The following is a 17,418-nucleotide window of genomic DNA, read 5'->3' as shown; positions in this document are numbered from 1 at the left end:
ACCATTGTTTAGGGGGCATATACAGTATACTAAGCTGCGGATCTAAAACCCCGGGGGTGTTGCTGCGGTTTACTGGTGGGATTGCATCCTACAGATTTACTGAGCTCAAACCCGCCGACAAACCAATTAGCAGTAGAGAAACCCCAGATTTACTAAACGGCAGGGATAAAAAACAAATGAGGTGGTAGAATAGGTAGTAACAGGTAAAATAGCTTCAACGGCAATCGGAGGGGTTAGGGATCTCTAAACACCAATAAATAGGAGGAGAGGGATCACTGTACACTAATATTCAGAAGGAGAGGGATCACTATACACTAATAAATAGGAGGAGGAGAGGGATCAATGTACACTAATAATCAGGAGAGGGATCACTGTACACTAATATTCAGGAGGAGAGGGACCACTAGACACTAATAATCAGGAGGAGGAGAGGGATCACTGTACACTAATAATCAGGAGGAGAGGGATCTTTGTACACTAATAATCAGGAGGAGATGGATCACAGTACACTAATAATCAGGAGGAGAGGGATCACTGTACACTAATAATCAGGAGGAGGAGAGGGATCAAAGTACACTAATATTCAGGAGGAGAGGGATCACTGTACACTAATATTCAGGAGGAGAGGGATCACTATACACTAATAATCAGGAGAGGGATCACTATACACTAATAATCAGGAGGAAAGGGATCACTGTACACTAATAATCAGGAGGAGGAGAGGGATCACTGTACACTAATAATCAGGAGGAGAGGGATCACTATACACGAATAATCAGGAGGAGGAGAGGGATCAATGTACACTAATAATCAGGAGGAGAGGGATCTCTGTACACTAATAATCAGGAGATGGATCACTATACACTAATAATCAAGAGGAGGAGAGGGATCTCTGTACACTAATAATCAGGAGGAGAGAGATAATAATCAGGAGGAGAGGGATCACTATACATGAATAATCAGGAGGAGGAGAGGGATCAATGTACACTAATATTCAGGAGGAGAGAGATCACTATACACTAATAATCAGGAGGAGGAGAGGGATCACTGTACACTAATAATCAGGAGGAGAGGGATCACTATACACTAATAATTAGGAGAGGCATTACTATACACTAATAATCAGGAGAAGAGGGATCAATATACACTAATAATCAGGAGGAGAGGGATAACTGTACACTAATAATCAGGAGGAGGAGAGGGATAACTGTACACTAATAATCAGGAGGAGGTGGATCACTATACACTAATAATCAGGAGGAGGAGGAGAGGAATCAAGATACACTAATAATCAGGAGGAGGTGGATCACTGTATACTAATAATCAGGAGGAGAGAGATCACTATACACTAATAATCAGGAGGAGGAGAGGGATCACTGTAGACTAATAATCAGGAGGAGAGGAATCACTATACACTAATAATTAGGAGAGGCATTACTATACACTAATAATCAGGAGAAGAGGGATCAATATACACTAATAATCAGGAGGAGAGGGATAACTGTACACTAATAATCAGGAGAAGAGGGATCACTGTACACTAATAATCAGGAGGAGGAGAGGGATCACTATACACTAATAATCAGGAGGAGGAGGAGGAGAGGGATCAAGATACACTAATAATCAGGAGGAGGTGGATCACTGTATACTAATAATCAGGAGGAGAGGGATCACTTTACACTAATAATCAGGAGGAGGAGGAGAGGGATCACAATACTCTAATAATCAAAAGGAGGATAGGGCTCACTGTACACTAATAATCAGGAGGAGAGGGATACACTAATAATAAGGAGGAGAGGGATTACTATACACTAATAATCAGGAGGAGAGGGATCACTGTACACTAATAATCCAGATGAGAGGGATCACTGTACACTAATAATCCAGAGGAGATGGATCACTGTACACTAATAATCAGAAGTAGAGGAATCAGTATACACTAATAATCAGGAGGAGAGGGATCACTGTACACTAATAATCAGGAGGAGGAGGAGGAGAGAGATCCCTGTACACTAATAATCAGGAGGAGGAGAGGGATCCCTGTACACTAATAATCAGAAGTAGAGGGATCACTGTACACCATTTACCAGGAGAGGGATCACTATTTATGTATTACCGTATTTATCGGCGTATAACACGCACTTTTTTCCCCCTGAAAATAGAGGGAAAAGATGGGTGCGTGTTATACGCCGATATGCGTGCTATACGGCGGTAATTTCACCCGGCGGGTACCTGTAATGCCTGTAATGCCGGGTGTTGCTGTTATGCGCGTTGCTGTCATCCACGGGACGCCTACTAATCGCGCGTTCTCTGCTGCTGCTGCTGCTGCTCAGCGTCGGGTCCTCGCAGCAGCAGCACGCTTAAAACTCCTCCCTGTCATCCACGGGGCGCCTACTAATCGCGTGTTCTCTGCTGCTGCTGCTGCTGCTCACCGTCGGGTCCTCGCAGCAGCAGCACACTTAAAACTCCTCCCTGCACAGTGACTCCTTCCTCCCTGGCTACAGCAGCGTCATCAGCCTTCCCAAGCGCTGGCTGTAGCCTGGAGGAGGAGAAGGATTTCTGTGCTAACTGTGCTGCCCTGCTTCTGTTATTCAAGGTGGATTTTTTTTTTTCTTTTACAGATAATCAATTATGTTAATAAACACTGTAATAAAGTTTTTATTTAGAAATCCCCTCTTAAAATGAAGGTGCGTGTTATACGCCGGTGCGTGTTATACGCCGATAAATACGGTAATTATTAAACACATATTCTCCAGCGCTGTACAGAGTATAGTTGAACATTCACACCAGTCCCTGCCCCAGTGGAGCTTACAATCTATATTCCCTACCGCATATATATACACACACACACACACACACACACACACACACACACAGACATTTAGGGTTTAGCACGGGGAGAATATACATACTCCACACAGAGCCACGAGGTGAATCAAACCCATGACCTCAGTGCTGTGAGGCAGTTATGCTAAACATTATACCGTCCGTGCTGCCAATCATGGTCATGGGTTCGATATAGATAGAATCTGATTGGTTGACCATAGAAACATCTTATCTTTATTAAGACTCCCATCTTACTAAATAAACCGCTCAATTTTTGTTAACAATCCACAGCAGGTAATAAGATGAATTACAGACAATCTCATTCATGTTTCTTTAGTCTTATGCCTGAAATGTGATTGGGGGGGGGGAGGGGGGGTAGTCTCACCCCCTGGGCAGTGCATGGCATGAATGCGGAAGCTCCCAGGACTCAGGCAGCCTGAATGCTCTGTATCGAATTCTCCTCACCCCGGTGGCTGGAGTCAGGCCGCTGGCAGTGCTGCGTGTACCAAGCACCCAGACGGTGAGATAAAAGAGAAGCCAGCGGCTGACGGACTATGGTGCCAGTGTGATACAGGAACACAGAGGTGCTGACATTCCCCACTAATCTCTCTGGGATCTGCCTTCTCAGAGACTAGACAAACCCACATCATGCCACCTTATCTGCCTTTCCAGCCGCCCCAAAGGCGGTATACCTGAGGGCACGTCAACAAACGCAGAGTAAGGAATTTCACTATGTGGGCTCCCCTATAACAAAAACACGTCATTATATAATCACTGATATTCTTTACACCCACTCAAGGGTGTTACCCACTGTGCTGACATACCAGTCCCTGCAGATCCTTTATGGGCTGGGTGGACAGCACAATGACAGACATTTACCAGCCCTCTGCAGTTTTATACGTGCACCTTTCAGCACCTGCGAATGGGAGGATGCAATCATTCTCTGCATTGTGTGGCATTTCTTTGGGTTATGTGAAATGTTTGCACCTACATGCTGCACATGGGGTGGGGGGGGGGGTCATTCAGATCAGCTTGCCAGCTGCGAAATCGCTGCGAGCAGGGGGGGGGGGGGAATTATTCAATGGTAAATGATTTCATCCCTGTGTGCATGGTTGGGTACTCGTTCGCAGACGTGCACAGGGGCGGCGGCTACCTGCTACCTCAGAAAGCAGGTCTGAATCAGGTGAGTGGTGAGAGAGAAACTACCAGACAATCAGCTCCTAACTGTCATATTTCAAACCCACAAAAGAGCAAGGGAATGGGCAGGCTTCACACAGATATAAGGCCGTTCTGAGGTAAGAAAACAAAGTAAACCTCCTCACTTAAAAAGTAATACATATGACAGTGCAAGAATGACAAGCAAGGGCAGAAAACCCTCCTGCTCGTCTGCCAACTACCCCCACGGCAAACAGAATGACAGCTATGGCTCTGGGATCGGGACCAATAGCGCTGAGAGACTCTGCTAGCATTGGGCGTCTTAGTCGCAATGTGATGCGGGTAGGAGGCACCAGGAGACTCTGCTGATGATTATGATGTGCCAATTGTATTGCGGTGTGCGATCCAGTTTCTGCATCTGTACACGAAGAGCTACAATGAAGCAGGCACAGCTTCGTTTTGCTCGGTATACAGACTCAGTCGCACACAGTTTACCACATTGATCGGCAGAGTCTCCTGGTGCCTCCTAGCCGCATCGCGTTGTGATCAATATTGTTCATTCTTGCACCCTACATCTTCCAAAATCCCTGCAGTTCCTCTTCACTGCCTGGGGTGTCGCTCTCTGCTGTGCTGCTTCTAGCACAGTGTGGTCTGTATATCGCTGCTAAAATACAGACAACACTGTGCAGGAAGCACCACAGCAGAGAGTGACACCCCAGGCAGGGAAGAGAAATGGGTATGGTAATGAGCGGACATGGGAGACAATATGGTTGTAGGAGTATATCAGCCTGTCAGGGAGATGCACAAAAACCACACAAAGAACTGCATGTCTACCTAAATAGGGTCGAACCAATGACCCATACCCCTAGGCTACCTGGGAGGCATCTGAAGGTCTCTCGCCAGCTATACTGTATCCTATAGGCTACAGAAATGAACACAGTTTCTGGATAACGTGTCCAGCCTGCTGTCCCCACTGCGTTATCCTGCCCAATAGAGGAGGTGTGTCTGATATTGGAGTCAGGCTTGCTTAAAAGCAGCCGTTTTTGCATGATTCAAGGTGACATTGCTAGACCCCATACTGTGAAGCGTTGATCTTAAGATGCGCAAACATTAGACAATAGAAGAAACGATATTCAGCAAAACAACGATCGTTAATATTTTTGTGCATATCGTCTAATAAGCATGCCTGTATTATTAACGATGCCCGCTCCCGTGGGTCGTTCGCGATTTCCTCTGTCATCCATACTTGCTAGCGAGAGCCATGCTATTGTACTTGCCTAAGCTGGCCGTGACAAGCGATGCCGTTTCCGCAACCCCTATGCCCCTGCCACCATCGCTCGTCACGTCCAGCATAGGCAAGTGTATAGACTATAGACTTGCAGTTAGAGAACTACAAGTTGGTGTCGGAGTGTTATATAGGTTACAGCTAATAATTTGTCACTGCACCACTAAATAAAGATACATTTGTATTCTAAAGAAAAAAAACTATATAATGCACAAAGAAGGACAGAGTTATAGGGGTATATTTAAGAAAGAGGGATATTCTTGTTATTACTCATTACTAATTTAATGGGGCTCCAACCAATCAGCTCCTGCTATGAAAAATGACAGTTGGGGGCTGATTGGTTGGAGTATCAAAGAAGGTTAGTGAATAACATACATATCCCTAGTTATTAAATATGCCCCATAGTCTCTAATCACTTAACCATACCTTGACACTACCATAGAGGCATGACATGAGATAGCACCATCTATTGTTTGACGTTCAGAGATTACCACCAGGAAGTACGCCGCACGCAGGAGAATATGTACCACCATATTTATCCCCTCACTCCAGAAAACGATGAATTTCTATTAGTTGCTATTGTGTAGGAGCTTCCATGTACTTTAGCTACAAAGCCCTTTAATCTGGGCTTTAAAAATGTGACAACACTCTCGTTCACCTTCCCTGACACCTGTATGCCTCAGGTTATCGCCAAATCCCACTGATGGGTGGGCGAGAGAAGAGATGCCAGGAACCCCCCCCCCCCATACTGACCACCCCTCTCCGCTTCCCGTCCCAATCACTACCAATGTGACATCTCCGCACTCACCCGAGTGTTGTTCCTCTCCGCCTTCAGTTCAGCAATCTCTTCCTCTCGTTCCAGAAGCTGTTCCCGACACAGGTTCAGTTCCTTCGTGAGGGCCGCAAACTCCTGCAAAACGAGCCACGAGATGTATTAAACAAGCGCAATAAAGTGTAAGAACAAACACATCAAATAAATTGACGACTAGTTAGAGAACTGCTTACAGATGTGTAGACTCCGGGCACACCCATCTCATTCCCTCCGAGGGCGCCGTCACCTCTAATATAGACTCTCGCCGTTTTCAAGAATGAAAACTTATAACCGGTCTCTCTTTTTTTTGAGCTGAAGGGAAAAACGTGAGGTCCCCACGTGGAGCAGACACAGTGTAAAACGGCTTAAAGAAAAGCTGGTGGAGGGGGGAAGAAGCTGAGTTTCTGCCAGTTGCAGGAAGGTGAGGAAGGGATGGGAGAGCAGCAGTAGGCTCACAGTGGCGGCTTTGTGTAACCTGCATCTCAGCAGGCTCCTGGGGGAGTGAGCGGGAGCCCAGCACAGACCCCCGTGAGCACACTGATGGCTTTGTGTAACCTGGGACCACAAAATGCTCTCTGTTTACCCTTTCATGTGAGGGGTTAACAAATGCTTTTCGGCTTTACCATTAACCCTCCTGCAATGACATTTGCCAGCTGCAGAGAATGGCCTGTCAACAACTTTGTTGGACAACTTCCTGCCAGACACGCTTACGGGTATATGGCTTCTGATATGTGGGTTATGGTAGGTGTCTAATGACACAATGAGATTCTGAAACATACATCGGGGAGGACGGGAAGTATTGTATACAGTGACAAAGACTAGTTACAGTACAGCTGAGGGAAGAAAGGTATTTATATGGGAAATCGATGACTTCACCTGATACCAAGGAGGCCCAGAGACAAGGGCTATACACCACGAGAGGCCAGAGTCATGCACCCTGTGAGGCCAAGGGACCTACACCCCAGAGGCCAGGAGACAACAGACATGCACCATAGAGGCCAGGAAACAAAAGGCCAAACACCACAGAGGCCAGGGGTCAATGGCTGTGCACCCGAGAGGCCTGGTTACAGCAGGGGCATAGTCAGTAAGTGAGGAGACTGGTCACCTGAGAGGCCTGATTACAGCAGGGGGATAGTCAGTAAGTGAGGAGACTGGTCACCTGAGAGGCCTGGTTATAGCAGGGGGATAGTCAGTAAGTGAGGAGACTGGTCACCTGAGAGGCCTGGTTACAGCAGGGGGATAGTCAGTAAGTGAGGAGACTGGTCACCTGAGAGGTGACACGAGGCAGCTGCTGTGAATGGGTTGACCACTGAAGGTTGACAAGCTCGACATGGTTGAAAGGTCGACACAAACATTAAATTGACAATGGGTAGGTCGACAGTGAAAAGGTCGACATGAGTTTTTCACATTTTCTTCAGCTGACATGTGCCGACAGGCGGCAATTCATGCCCTACCATCCACTAGGACATGGCTACCTTACTACCTTTTTCTTATGTCGACATAAACCATGTCAACCCAATGACCCATACCCCCTGAATGCATGGGCCTGAATCAAAGATGGACGCAGTGTCAATGTTGTATGCAGTATAGTCACTGAGAACGGGTGGTCCCGTGACGGCGGTTACAGTGATAGGGTATGTATGTGGGGGGTAGGGAAGGCGTGTGTGTGCCTTATCTCACATGTGTATCAGCACACACAGTGGGGGAGAGTAACTAAGCACAATACGGTAGGAATTCGGGCACATATCCATATTCTGTAGGTTACGACCGTAACAACCTGTAGTATTTTTATTTCTACAAAAATACGAATATGCCATCGAAAGTATAGGCCTTGAATTTTACATTACGCCAATGTCATTTTGAAATTGGGCTGGGATCATTTGGTCTACAGCATGATGGTCGACATGATTCTAGGTCGAAAGGTCATTAGTTCGACAGGTCGTTAGTTCGACAATGTCTAGGTCGATAGTCAAAAGGTCGACATGGGGTTTTTCACAGGTTTTTTTACCTGAATGTCAACACAGTCAACATGGACACAGTTTCAAGTGCACCGCATCCCCTCGCATCGCTCGCTTCACTCACAATGCTAGTATTTCATGCCCTAGTGGATGGTAGGGCATGAAATACCACCTGTCGGCACATGTCGGCTCAAAAAACAGTGAAAAACCCCATGTCGACCTTTTGACTGTCCACCTAGACATTGTCGAACTAACGACCTGTCGAACTAATGACCTTTCGACCTAGAACCATATCGACCTTTTCCTATGTCGACCTAGACCCATGTCGACCTTTTCCCACGTCGACCTAATGACATGCTGTAGACCAAATGACCGCATCCCTTGAAATTTACCATTAAGTCATATTTCAAAATACGAACGTATACTAGGCGTATTCTAGTACAAGTTGTAAAAAATACGACAGAAAAATACGAATCTCAAAAATACGACACCTTCGTAAATTATGCCCCGCATTCCGAATGTGTAACTGAAATACTCCACCGATAACAGTCGTATTGTCATATACAAACTCTGAATAGGACTGAGCCGTATTCTTAGTAAATTTAGCCCAGCGTATCAACAGATCGCTACATATGCGCACACATACGTGTTATGCCTGGTGTCACAACTGGGCTGGCATTTACATGTGCGAGGTCAGTCACCGGCGTCCCTTACAGCAATTGTAGACCGCTCGCACACACAGCCAGATGCACCAATATACCTTTAGACATAGTGGGACTGCAGCATCGTTCAAAATTCATATAGGGGAGCCAAACCAACTGCCAGTGAGTCAGTTTAGATTGGCGGTTGGTGCAGCTCCCCTGTGTGAATTCTGAACTGTGCTGATGCCCCCATCCCTGGATCCGCCACTGATATCTCACATAGATATATCGGCCATTGGCATGGCCGACACAATATGTCTGTACAACGTTGCTCACAGACATATCGCTGGTACACACGTGGCGCTGAGCCCCTGATACACCGGACAGTGCGTACCCAGCTTAAGAGGACATTTGAAATTACCTCCTAGCGACACCTTGCTGCTAAATCTCTGCATATAAAGTGATTTGTAAGATCAGTCTCACTGGACCTTGGCAGTTCCCATCAAGCCATGGTAACAGAATTTTAATACAACTTTAGTTTTATGCATTTAAAGACTCATCTGCAATAAAGATGAATGTATAAGGCCTAGAGTGTAATAATAAGTGGTTGGCAAGCACATACCGCACTAACATTCTGAGATATAGCAGGCTGGCATAATACATCACAGCCAACATATGCCAGATAAGACGGAGGGGGAGAGTCATACACAAAGGGGGCGAATTGATTATCCACAAGGTTCTGTAGTGGAACCTGCTTTTGTGTCGGTATCGGTCATTGGGTTAATCAAATTGAGGTTGACATGCATCTGGTCGACCATTAAAGGTCGACAGGTCAACATCGTCGGAAGGTCCTCATACTCATTAGGTCGACAATGGGAACAGTCAAAAACGTTGACATGAGTCTTTCATGTTTTTTAGTCCCAAATGCACCATGCCGCTGTGCCACACCATGTCGACCATTTTGACCCTGTCGACCTATTTCAGATGTCGACCATTAGTGGCTGACCCAATGCTTGTCTACCTTAATAGGGTCGACCAAATTACTGTATTCCTTTTGTGTTACATGCAGGCAGGGCCGACCAATAGGGGGGAGCTGTGGGTACAGCGGTCCTTTACCCCGGCCTCTGGAAGGGCCCGGGCAGATCATTTTGCCCACTGCGACCCCCTCCGACTGCCTCCGCTGCACTGAACAAAGAAGTTCCCGGAGCACAGGCTTATTTAACTCAGGACGCCGGCGGCCAATTAAAATGCTGCACCAGCTTTTGAGCCAATCAGAGTTCATTTAGTGGCAGCCAATCAGAGCTTTGCTGCATTTTAATTGGCTGCCGGCATCCTGAGGACCTCTGGGTGCTCAGCGGAAGAGGAGATGGGGGAACAGGAGTCGGGTTAGGGTAAGTTATGTGAGGAGGGGGGTCCCCAAGATTCCTGATGGTGATTACATAACAATATATACTTAATTAGATCATTTTTGCTTGCAACTATTAGGAGAACACAAAAATAATAAGCTTCAAAAGTGATACTATGGAGAGTGATAAACAACCAACCAATCAGCTCCTGCCTGACATTTTTCAAGCACAGCCTGTGACATGGCAGGCAGGAGCTGATTGGCTGGCTGTTTATCATTCTCCATTTTATCACTTTTGAAGCTTAGAGAATCGATTCTAGCCCTTTATCATTACCTTAATTGCCCTCATATGCGAAGAATCATAACATTAACTCTTTGAGTGCCAACATCTCTGAGATGTGCAAAATATCTGCTAAAAATGCCGGCGTCGCTCACATTTGTTATATAAATTCAAATAAGAAATGTGTAAAAACAGCTTATATTTGCTCTATAAGGTAAACATTACAGGTCATTGTGAGGAATAACAATGTTTGTTTGGTAATTTTCGCACCAATTTTGACAAATTCACTCGGCCCTCAAAGGTTTAAACAGATCATTGTGGCTGGCTGACCACCTGCAAAGAATTAATCCTTTCGTGTAACTTTAGGCAACATTTTAGGTTATGTTTTTTTCTTTTTTTGCTACCTACCATGAGGTACACATGCGTTATTTAATAGGGATATTGATTCTCTCAGCTGGAGAACGAGAAATCTGCCCCTCCCCCAAAAAAGTGACCTCCTTGCCAAAATACTAATTTTTCAAAGATGACCATTTAATAACAAATTCACAGTTAGGCCTTATTCTCTAAATTTCAGGATGATGGAATCACTTGACAGTATTCCTAGTTCAATTACCTCAATTCTGGCTCACTAAGTATTTTCTTGAGTCTTCATGATAAAGCTCAACGCACTAATTAACTCTGGAACCTCTTAAAGACAAATGTCATTATTTTTAAATCATTTGAATTCACTTCAACTGTACAAAAATGACCTCCGGATCCGTTACTTATATAGGTCGACCTTAGTAAATCCAACACTTGAAATGAATTGGCTGTCATTTGTTTATTCCCAAGACAAATGACTATTTTTCCTTGGCATTCAAAGGTGTTAAAACACAATTTGTGTTGGGGTAATCTAGGCTCCTCATTACTCAGATGACCCAACGCAGTAGCCATACGTTGCCGATTGAATGATCCAGCTCTGGTCCTGTTCGCCGATCAGAATCCCGAAATAACTCCAAAAGCGGGGAAATACTTTTTACAGTCGTTTTATACCCGCATGAAAATAGATTTACTGCAACTTTTAGGCTACATTAAATTATGCATTTTGTAAAGAGATCCTGGGCGCAAAAAATAAATAAAAAAAAAGCTGTAATGTATTTTTAAGAACGAGTGGTAAATTATTGATAGCGTATTACCCGTAGCTTTTAGCAACAACCGGTTAAAGCGACAGAATAACCGATAAATCTGTGATTTCCAGCGATTAGACAGCAAGGAATCCCGAAATGAAACCTCTCCAGCAGATATTACCGCTTCCCCTGCCCCACTTTGTGCCAGGCAACGTGGAAAAACGCACAGAGGATATTTTAATGAAAGAAACCGCTGCAATGGACGAGCGGGCTTATCTCCAAACGGCTGTTCCTCAGTCCCCTGCTGTTCATCTTTAGTCATCAGCGCCGGGCAATCCCTGCTCCGAATGTTCTAATCATCAGCCATAACGACACAGCTATGTCTGGAGCACCAGTGCTCTTCCCATCGCTCTCATTGATGAAACGTGCATTATTCATTGCATTTTGCAAACCCGCGTTTTCCCAAATGTTCATAACTGTGCCCAACATGGGCGACTGTGTGTCCTTTATAATCTTATCCCTCCGTACAGTCTACAATTAAACCTAAATTCAGCCAAATTTGCTGCCCTGGCAATTACGCAGTCCAAAGTGCGCATGCGGTCAGTGCGAATGAAGCCAGCGATGGATTGTCATCGCTGGCCATTTGCAACTTGATTGAAAAGCCAGAGCGTTTGTGGGTATTAGGATGGCGTTTCCAGGCAGTGGCCAATAAAACGCTGGCGGCTCCAGGCCCTTGGGAGGGAGCTGAAACGGACGTCGGCAGTGGTTCCGATCTGCCCACGGCCATCGAATTGCGGAGTGCGAGCAGGGGGAAACCATTTAATAGTGACCGATTATAAATGATTTCCCCCCTGTGTGCATGGCTGCAAAGCCATTTGCAGCTGTGCACAGGGGCGAGTTTTCACTCTGGCAGGGGAGTGCAAATATTTGGGAACAGAGTTAACAGCGGTATTTATATATAAAAGAAAACGGACAAACAAAAAAAGTACCATAGTAATAACAGTAACTGAATGATAGATTTATAATGTCTAGGTACTGTAGAACATCAATAGTTATCAACATAAGGTCGTCTACTACAAATGTTCGACGTGACAACGGACAATGCCTTTTGTAGTCGTCACGTATGTACACATGGTGGTCATATAACATGGTATATACAAATTTTGGCCTACAAGTATCTCAAAACCGATTTTTGTGTTGACGTGACATTGCAATGTTGACCTTTTTACCATATGAAGCTTTTGTACCTATGTTATCGTCCGGTTATTAACGGTCTACCCAGGCATTGTAGATCTTACTACACCATACCCAATAATAACAGTTCTCGGGCCTACAAGGTTCCTCTTACAGACAAATTCAGCGCCAAGATCTGCGCCATCCCTAAACAACACCCATCATGACATCAGATCGGTATTGTAGTGTTCATTCTGTCACACTGCATCTTTAAACACCCATGTAGTTCCTCTTTCCTGTCTGGGGTGTTGCTCTCTGCTGTGGTGCAGCTAGCACAGTGTGGTCTGCATTTCAGCACTGATAGGCAGACCAGGCCTGTGCTAGAAAACGGGTGTTTCTGCACTGGTGATGTTTTTTCATTCACCATCAAGGGCTCACTGCCGGCGATAGCCTATTTATCATGTGCTGCTGCAATTCCTGTCCCGCATCGCCATTTCAGCAGTGTTTATTTAATTTATTTATTTTTTTACAGTGAACTTTCTTTAGTGTTGAGCGAGGGACATAAACCTAAATGTCTCACAAACGCAGGGGCCGCAGCGAAGGAACGCATGAACGCCCTACACAAATGTAATTATTTGAAGAACGGCTACATAACCGGTGAAGAATACCATTATTTTTTATTCCTTATTCAAGATGTAAAAGTCTGCTGGCAGATAAGGCATTTCAGTCCTCCTAAGAAGGATGCCAAGCGGCAAGCAGAGTCATTACCATTCCGAGCACACATACTGCTAACCTAATCTTCCCACGTACTTCATATTCAAGTCCGGAGAGTACACAATGGAGCGTGTGGCTACAGGATATTTTTAGTCGGCGGTATACCTGGGCTGCAGTCCTGGAACTCAGACTATCAGGCTTATCCGACTTGTGGAAATACATTGACTACATTGAATATGACTCTATGAGGGTACAAACATACCAATCAGTGTTCCCTCTCTGCAAGCTGCTGATACTGAATACTGCCACTTAATACAAAGTGCACAGATACAGCGGTACTTGGTACCAAGTGCCAACATAATCATATAAGGCACCTGCAACGCAGCACAGTGGACTGTACAGCAGTAGTGGTTGGCCTTCTGCACTCCAGAAACCCAGTAGATGGACAAAACCATGCAGGTGGGGCAGATGTAACATGTGCAGAGAGAGAGTTGGCTTTTGGGGTAGTGATTTTTTTTTCTGTGCACGGTAAATACTGGCTGCTTCATTTTTAGACGGCAATTTACATTTCAGTTTGAACACACCTCACCCAAAATTAACTCTCTGCACATGTTACATCTGCCCCTGCAGTTCAGCAGGGTTTTGTCCATCTGCAAAACCTTGCTGATGGACCAGCACATACAAACAATAATGTGGTCAGAAACCAATGTACAAATCATAATGTTGTTGTGAGAGGAAATACAATGTGGCGTGGTGTGACATGTGGAGGAATACCACACAAACACAGCGAGGACATACAAACTCCACCCTAATAATCAAAGCCATAGCCAAAAGCTTGTGAAGAAACAATGCCAACCACTGTGCCACCATACTGGCCACAGCCAGAGTAAAGGTTGTTTACATGTCAGCCCACAACCCCTCAAAGCAGTGGGCAAAAGCAATAATAGGACTAAATTAAAGTGATCCATCTTTAGTTAACATGTGTATGGCCACACAAGTGGCCAGATTCTCTAAGCTTCAAAAATGATAAGATGGAGAGGAATAAACAGCCAGCCAATCAGCTCCTGTCTGATATTTCCAAACACATTCTGTGACATGGCAGGTAGGAGCTGATTGGCTGGCTGTTTATCACTCTCCATTTTATCACTTTTGAAGCTTAGAGAACCTGGCCCAATATCTGGCTTCATCCTCTGTGATTGAACAGGGGAAACCTCAGGCAATTATTTGCGGAAGGACTTACAGTGCCAGATTCGGCCGACCAATCGGAACCTTGGAAGACTTTTCATGCCTGACCCGTCATGCAACGAAGATTCATGCAAATGCTGCGTGTGGGTTCCCTTAAGTACCTTAAACAGTGGATCTCAAACTCAGTCCTCAGGACCCCCCGACATCCGTCCACATTTTTAAGGTCACCCGGTAGAAGCACAGGTGTACTCATTACTCACTGAAACATTTTAGAAACTACACAAGTGGAGCAAATAATTTCACTGTGAGACCAGGAAAACACAAACTGTTTAGGGTCCTGAGGACCGAGTTTGAAAACCGTAAGGCTGCAGTGATCACCCATTTTGCTGTTTGTAGACCTTAATGTAGCAGCGAACCATTCTCACCTGTGGAAGGGCAATGTTCAGCTGCCTCTGAAGAGACTCCTTCTCGTGGCCCAGTTCTCGCAACCGAAGCTGTGCGGTGGCCAGGCTCTCCTGAGTCTCCCGGAGGGTCTCCAGCAGCCTCTCCCGCTCATTTAACATGTTTACCATAAGCTGCTCGAAATTGGCATCGTCCGAGCTGTAGGTGGAGCCCCTGCGGTTGTCCTCATTAATGGTGGGCATCACTTCGCACATCATCTTGGCGGCTTTTACCTCGCCAAACGTGCACCAGAAGAGAAGGCACCGGGGGAGGCCTCAACGCCTGTATAAACGGCGGCAACTCCAGTCACGGTGAACAGTGCAGGGAACCGATCCACCAGGTTTACATGAGTGAAGACGACGTGCGTGTGACCGTCTGAGTGAAGTCTCAGAGTAGTGGCCAGCTTAAAGCATCTTTAATACAGCGGAGGTCCCCAAGCTGGTCAAGCGGTGCAGATGGACAGCCCAGGCCAAGAAGTCCACTCACAAAAGCTGAAGACCATTTAGAGTGTTAGAAAGACAAGTCCACCTGAAGTCAAAAGAGCGAGAAAGAAACATCTTATAACCATGATAAATACATAATACATATTTATTAATGTGACCATAACAGGAAATGGATTTTCTTTTTGTTTTCCCATGCTTTGAATTATACAGTCATTTTAGTATTATTAAGTCATCGGAGAGTGATCAAGTGAAGTGAGATAAAGTACCAACCAATATGCTCCTGTCATGGAAGATAGAAACCAATTAGTTCTCTTCACTTTATCACTCTCCAAGCCTTAGTACATCTCTCCCATAGATCTCATGCAAGGATTTCTAGTATAAATGCCGGTTAATTCAGTATGATAATGTCGCCTGTTATGAATATATTACACATATATCAAGCATTCCCAAACTCAGGGGCAGATTTATTAAGCTTGGTGAAGTGATAAAGTGTCTGGTTTTTATCACCGGCCAATCAGCTACTAACTGTCATTTTTCAAACCAAGCCTGTAACTCCACAGCTGATTTATCACTGAGCAATCAGCTGTGGAGTTACAGGCTTGGTTTGAAAAATGACAGGTAGGAGCTGATTGGCCGGTGATAAAAACCAGACACTTTATCACTTCCCCGAGCTTAATAAATCTGCCCCTCAGTCCATAAAGCACCCTATCAATCTAAGTTTTGGGGATATCCATGCTTACCCACAGGTAACGTCAAAAATACCTGTTTGATTATACCATCCATGCACAAGCAGCGATATCTTTAATCCCTTACCTGGCATCAGATCTGACCACCCCAGACTGGGCTTTCCTTGACACGGTTGCATCTGATGCGACCATGTCAGAAACGCCCACTGTCAGAGGTGGATCCCTCCCCCAGTGCCTGCTGGGATGCCCATCACTGCTGCCTGCAACCTACAATGTGATCACCCAATGGCTGCAGAGATGGAGGATGCAACAGTCAGGATGTTTGAAAATAAATGTATTCTTAAAAAAAAAAAAATCAATATATATATATTTTTTTTACTGTATTTTGGTTCACTCTTTCTGACAAATTCCTTCTTAGATGGACAAACCCATGTGCACTGCAGGTGGGGCAGATGTTACTTGTGCAGAGAGAATTAGATTTGGGTGGGGTTTTACTTCAAAGTGAGATCTATATTGCAGTGTAAAAATAAAGCAGCCAGTATTTACCCTGCACAGAAACAAAATAACTCACCCAAATCTAATTCTCTGCACATTTTACATCTGCCCCCCCCCCCCTGCAGTGCACATGGTTTTGTCCGCCTAAGAACGAATTTGTCAGAAAGAGTGAACCAAAATAACCCCCTATGTCAGCTCAGACGAGTGCCGACGCAGAGTCGTAGTAAGCTGCCTGCGGGTCTGCTGCTGCATCGCGTGCGCAGAACTATAGGCAGAGCTGTACGCGTCTAGGCTTCCCCCTATCGGTACATTGGGATCAATTTATCCAGCAGTGAAAACAGTGGAGAAGTGGCCCAGTGGAGTAATTGCTCATAGCAACCAATCAGCTGTTGCCTATCATATTACGGGGAGCGTAATTGATAAATGCTTCCTCAAAGCTAATTGGTTACCCTCCAACATCTGAAGAGAAAAAAACAGTCCAAATTCAGATAGGGGGTGTGGCCACAGGTAAAGGAAGCACGGCCACGCCCCCTTTCCTATACTTACAATAGGCAGTTGTAGAAAACAGGTACAGGCCATAAAACAACGGTACTGTACCTGCCAAAAAAGTACAGTTGGAGGGTATGGTATCTCTATGGGAAACGTCTCCACATCACACTCCCTTCCTTGCTTGATATATCAACCCCTTCGTTTGATAGCACATTTCTCCTTGGTGCAGCCATAAATAAGACCAAAGCATACATAAGCATATAAGTAGCTTGCGGCAATCATTGCAGGTACGTTTGGCGCATGGTCCCTAATTGAGGCCCTAGACCTGGGTGCACAAAATGTTCTCGGAAAACCCTGCAATAGACTTTTCTTCCTCTCTAGCCTT

General features: G+C 45.3%; 1 protein-coding gene across 6 annotated transcripts in view; it reads right to left on the bottom strand.

Moving 5' to 3' along the window:
* Positions 1 to 17,418, bottom strand: part of PPFIA3 (PPFI scaffold protein A3) — a 99,165-nt gene that overhangs the window by 63,175 nt on the left and 18,572 nt on the right. For all 6 annotated transcript variants that reach the window (XM_083162267.1, XM_083162266.1, XM_083162268.1 and 3 more), the window contains exons 2-3: positions 14,905 to 15,448; positions 6,075 to 6,176 (exon numbers count right to left, since the gene is read on the bottom strand). In XM_083162267.1, coding sequence (XP_083018393.1) covers positions 6,075 to 6,176; positions 14,905 to 15,138 — 336 coding nt within the window. In that variant the 5' untranslated portion in view covers positions 15,139 to 15,448. The remainder of the gene's footprint in view (positions 1 to 6,074; positions 6,177 to 14,904; positions 15,449 to 17,418) is intronic.

This window comes from Crinia signifera, chromosome 19, assembly GCF_055691185.1.
Source record: "Crinia signifera chromosome 19, ASM5569118v1, whole genome shotgun sequence".
Taxonomy (NCBI): domain Eukaryota; kingdom Metazoa; phylum Chordata; class Amphibia; order Anura; family Myobatrachidae; genus Crinia; species Crinia signifera.
This window is presented reverse-complemented; position numbering and strand designations above follow the sequence as displayed.